Raw genomic sequence first — 2,278 nt, 5'->3', positions numbered from 1 at the left:
TTTGGGTTTCATCATGTGTTGATTATTATTTCATTGTGTAACTTCATCTCTTTCTCTTTACTTGCTGCTGTGAGCTGCCTGCATCAGTAGGCTGTTAGCGTCACATTGTAAAATGATGAAAATAAATAAATAGGCCGAAATTGTTAACACTGTGCTCATCTGACAGAGATTATACATATATTCAATACATTTAATAGAATAGCTCCAGGTTTAGTGTCTTTATTTTTCGTAGCAACTGGAAGAAGACGTGAGCTTCCTTCTGATTGGACGATCTTCAATACGCTCGCTGATGGCCAATCAGAGAGCAGCTGGTGGATATAAATAGCCGCTGTGGCGATGAGACAGTCACACTTCTTTGTAAACGCGAGAAAGCAATTATGTCTGGAAGAGGGAAGACCGGAGGAAAGGCCCGAGCCAAGGCTAAGACGCGCTCCTCTCGTGCCGGTCTCCAGTTCCCCGTCGGCCGTGTCCACAGGCATCTGAGGAAGGGTAATTACGCCCATCGTGTCGGTGCCGGAGCCCCGGTGTACCTGGCCGCTGTGCTGGAGTACCTGACCGCTGAGATCCTGGAGCTGGCTGGAAACGCCGCCCGGGACAACAAGAAGACCCGTATCATCCCCCGCCACCTGCAGCTCGCCGTCCGCAACGACGAGGAGCTGAACAAGCTGCTGGGAGGAGTGACCATCGCTCAGGGAGGCGTGCTGCCCAACATCCAGGCTGTGCTGCTGCCCAAGAAGACCGAGAAAGCTGCCAAGAAGTGAACACCCTGTTCCCGCTTCAACAAACAAAGGCTCTTTTAAGAGCCACACACTTCTATCCAGAGAGCTTTCCTTCACCAAAAACTTTTATATGTATTTAATCAACGACTATAGTGTCTTATTTGTAGTTTCCACTACCCTGATGTGTAATGATGTGGTGTAACTGCTTTTTCAACACTTGTTTCTAACCTGAGAAAATCTGGCCAGTGCATTGCAATTATACCAAAGCCCCCTGATGGTCAAACCACAATACACACATAGTACAGATAATCATTTTCAGCCGGTTTGAAATTCAGGTTTACTCAATAACAGCTTTCTTCAGTGTCGCTTTATCAGAAATATAAAAAAAGGGATACCACTCAAACATAAATGCCAATATTATTAAACAAGTACTGTGGTATCTGCTGCATGTGCATCAAGCATTATTAACTCCCAGTGATCAGACACTCCATTAATGTGTGCAGAGATAGTTTAATGGAGTTCATGTTGTACTTACAAGTGTTTTGTTAGTAAGCAGTAGTATATAACAAGTCTACATCCAGTTGTAAGAAAATAGCAGTAATGTTTCCTCAGAGTAAAACTATTTAAATCTCTTTCCACGTAGTACACTTCATCCTCTACACACAGTGGCATAGGGCAGTTTATTGTGAAAAACAGCAGGGACAAAGTGAAAATGAAAAATGAATTAACATGGGAGAATCGAGTCAGTTTCACAATCAGATGTATAATTATATTTGTCAGAAAGTATTTGCTGTACAGCTTTTACTCGTAAATAGTGCCTTTCTTAGGGGTAAAAGCTGTGATTCCTATAGGAGTGATATCTAATGTGGTATCTAATTATTTATCTCTTGGTTGGTCTTGGTTGGTTTCCCTAGCTACATTTACCTATTTTCTGTAATTTATTTATTCCTGACATTGTGATCTTCAAGTAGAAAAATGTAATACTTTCCACCTTATTCTTATACATCATTTTTCAGAGTTTGTTAGCAAAGTTTGCAATGATTGAGATTCCTAAGGTGTTCTTAAAGAGTCTGTTTCCTTTCACACATTTTTCAGTCAATGAATCAATGATATTTAAAGTGTCACCTATTGGACAATGTTGTTTATCCGACATCCAAGATGCACAAATCAATTATGTTCTAAAAACCACATAGGGTTTTGTCACAAGTCAGCCACTGGGTATTGTCCACAGTCATCAACGTGGTTTTTAAACCATTTCAGTTATGTATCTAATGATTCCCGAGATTTCAAGAAACGGTTGTCTGTCTTTGTGACTATCCAGTATATCACACAATACCTGTGTTAGAAAATAATTTTCAACACTTCAGTTATTTGTTCTTTATTTTAATTCTATAATCTTGTAAATATAACAGAAATCTAAATATCAACATGTCATGAATATATGACTTGTCAGATATCACACATTATCAGTTTAGATAACAAGACTGATTTACATATTAAATGATAATGGTGTTTTAGGCACCAAAATTTATGCTTTTGTTAGGACATTAGGGTCATCG

General features: G+C 39.7%; 1 protein-coding gene across 1 annotated transcript; it reads left to right on the top strand.

Moving 5' to 3' along the window:
• The first annotated feature begins 370 nt into the window (after positions 1-370).
• On the top strand, positions 371-791 carry LOC104958093 (histone H2A). Its single transcript, XM_010785801.1, has one exon. It carries the CDS (start codon positions 378-380, stop codon positions 759-761), a length of 384 nt encoding a protein of 127 aa, XP_010784103.1. The 5' UTR covers positions 371-377; the 3' UTR covers positions 762-791.
• Positions 792-2,278: the final 1,487 nt, after the last annotated feature.

This window comes from Notothenia coriiceps, unplaced genomic scaffold, assembly GCF_000735185.1.
Source record: "Notothenia coriiceps isolate Sejong01 unplaced genomic scaffold, NC01 NC01_scaffold00028281, whole genome shotgun sequence".
Taxonomy (NCBI): Eukaryota; Metazoa; Chordata; class Actinopteri; order Perciformes; family Nototheniidae; genus Notothenia; species Notothenia coriiceps.
This window is presented reverse-complemented; position numbering and strand designations above follow the sequence as displayed.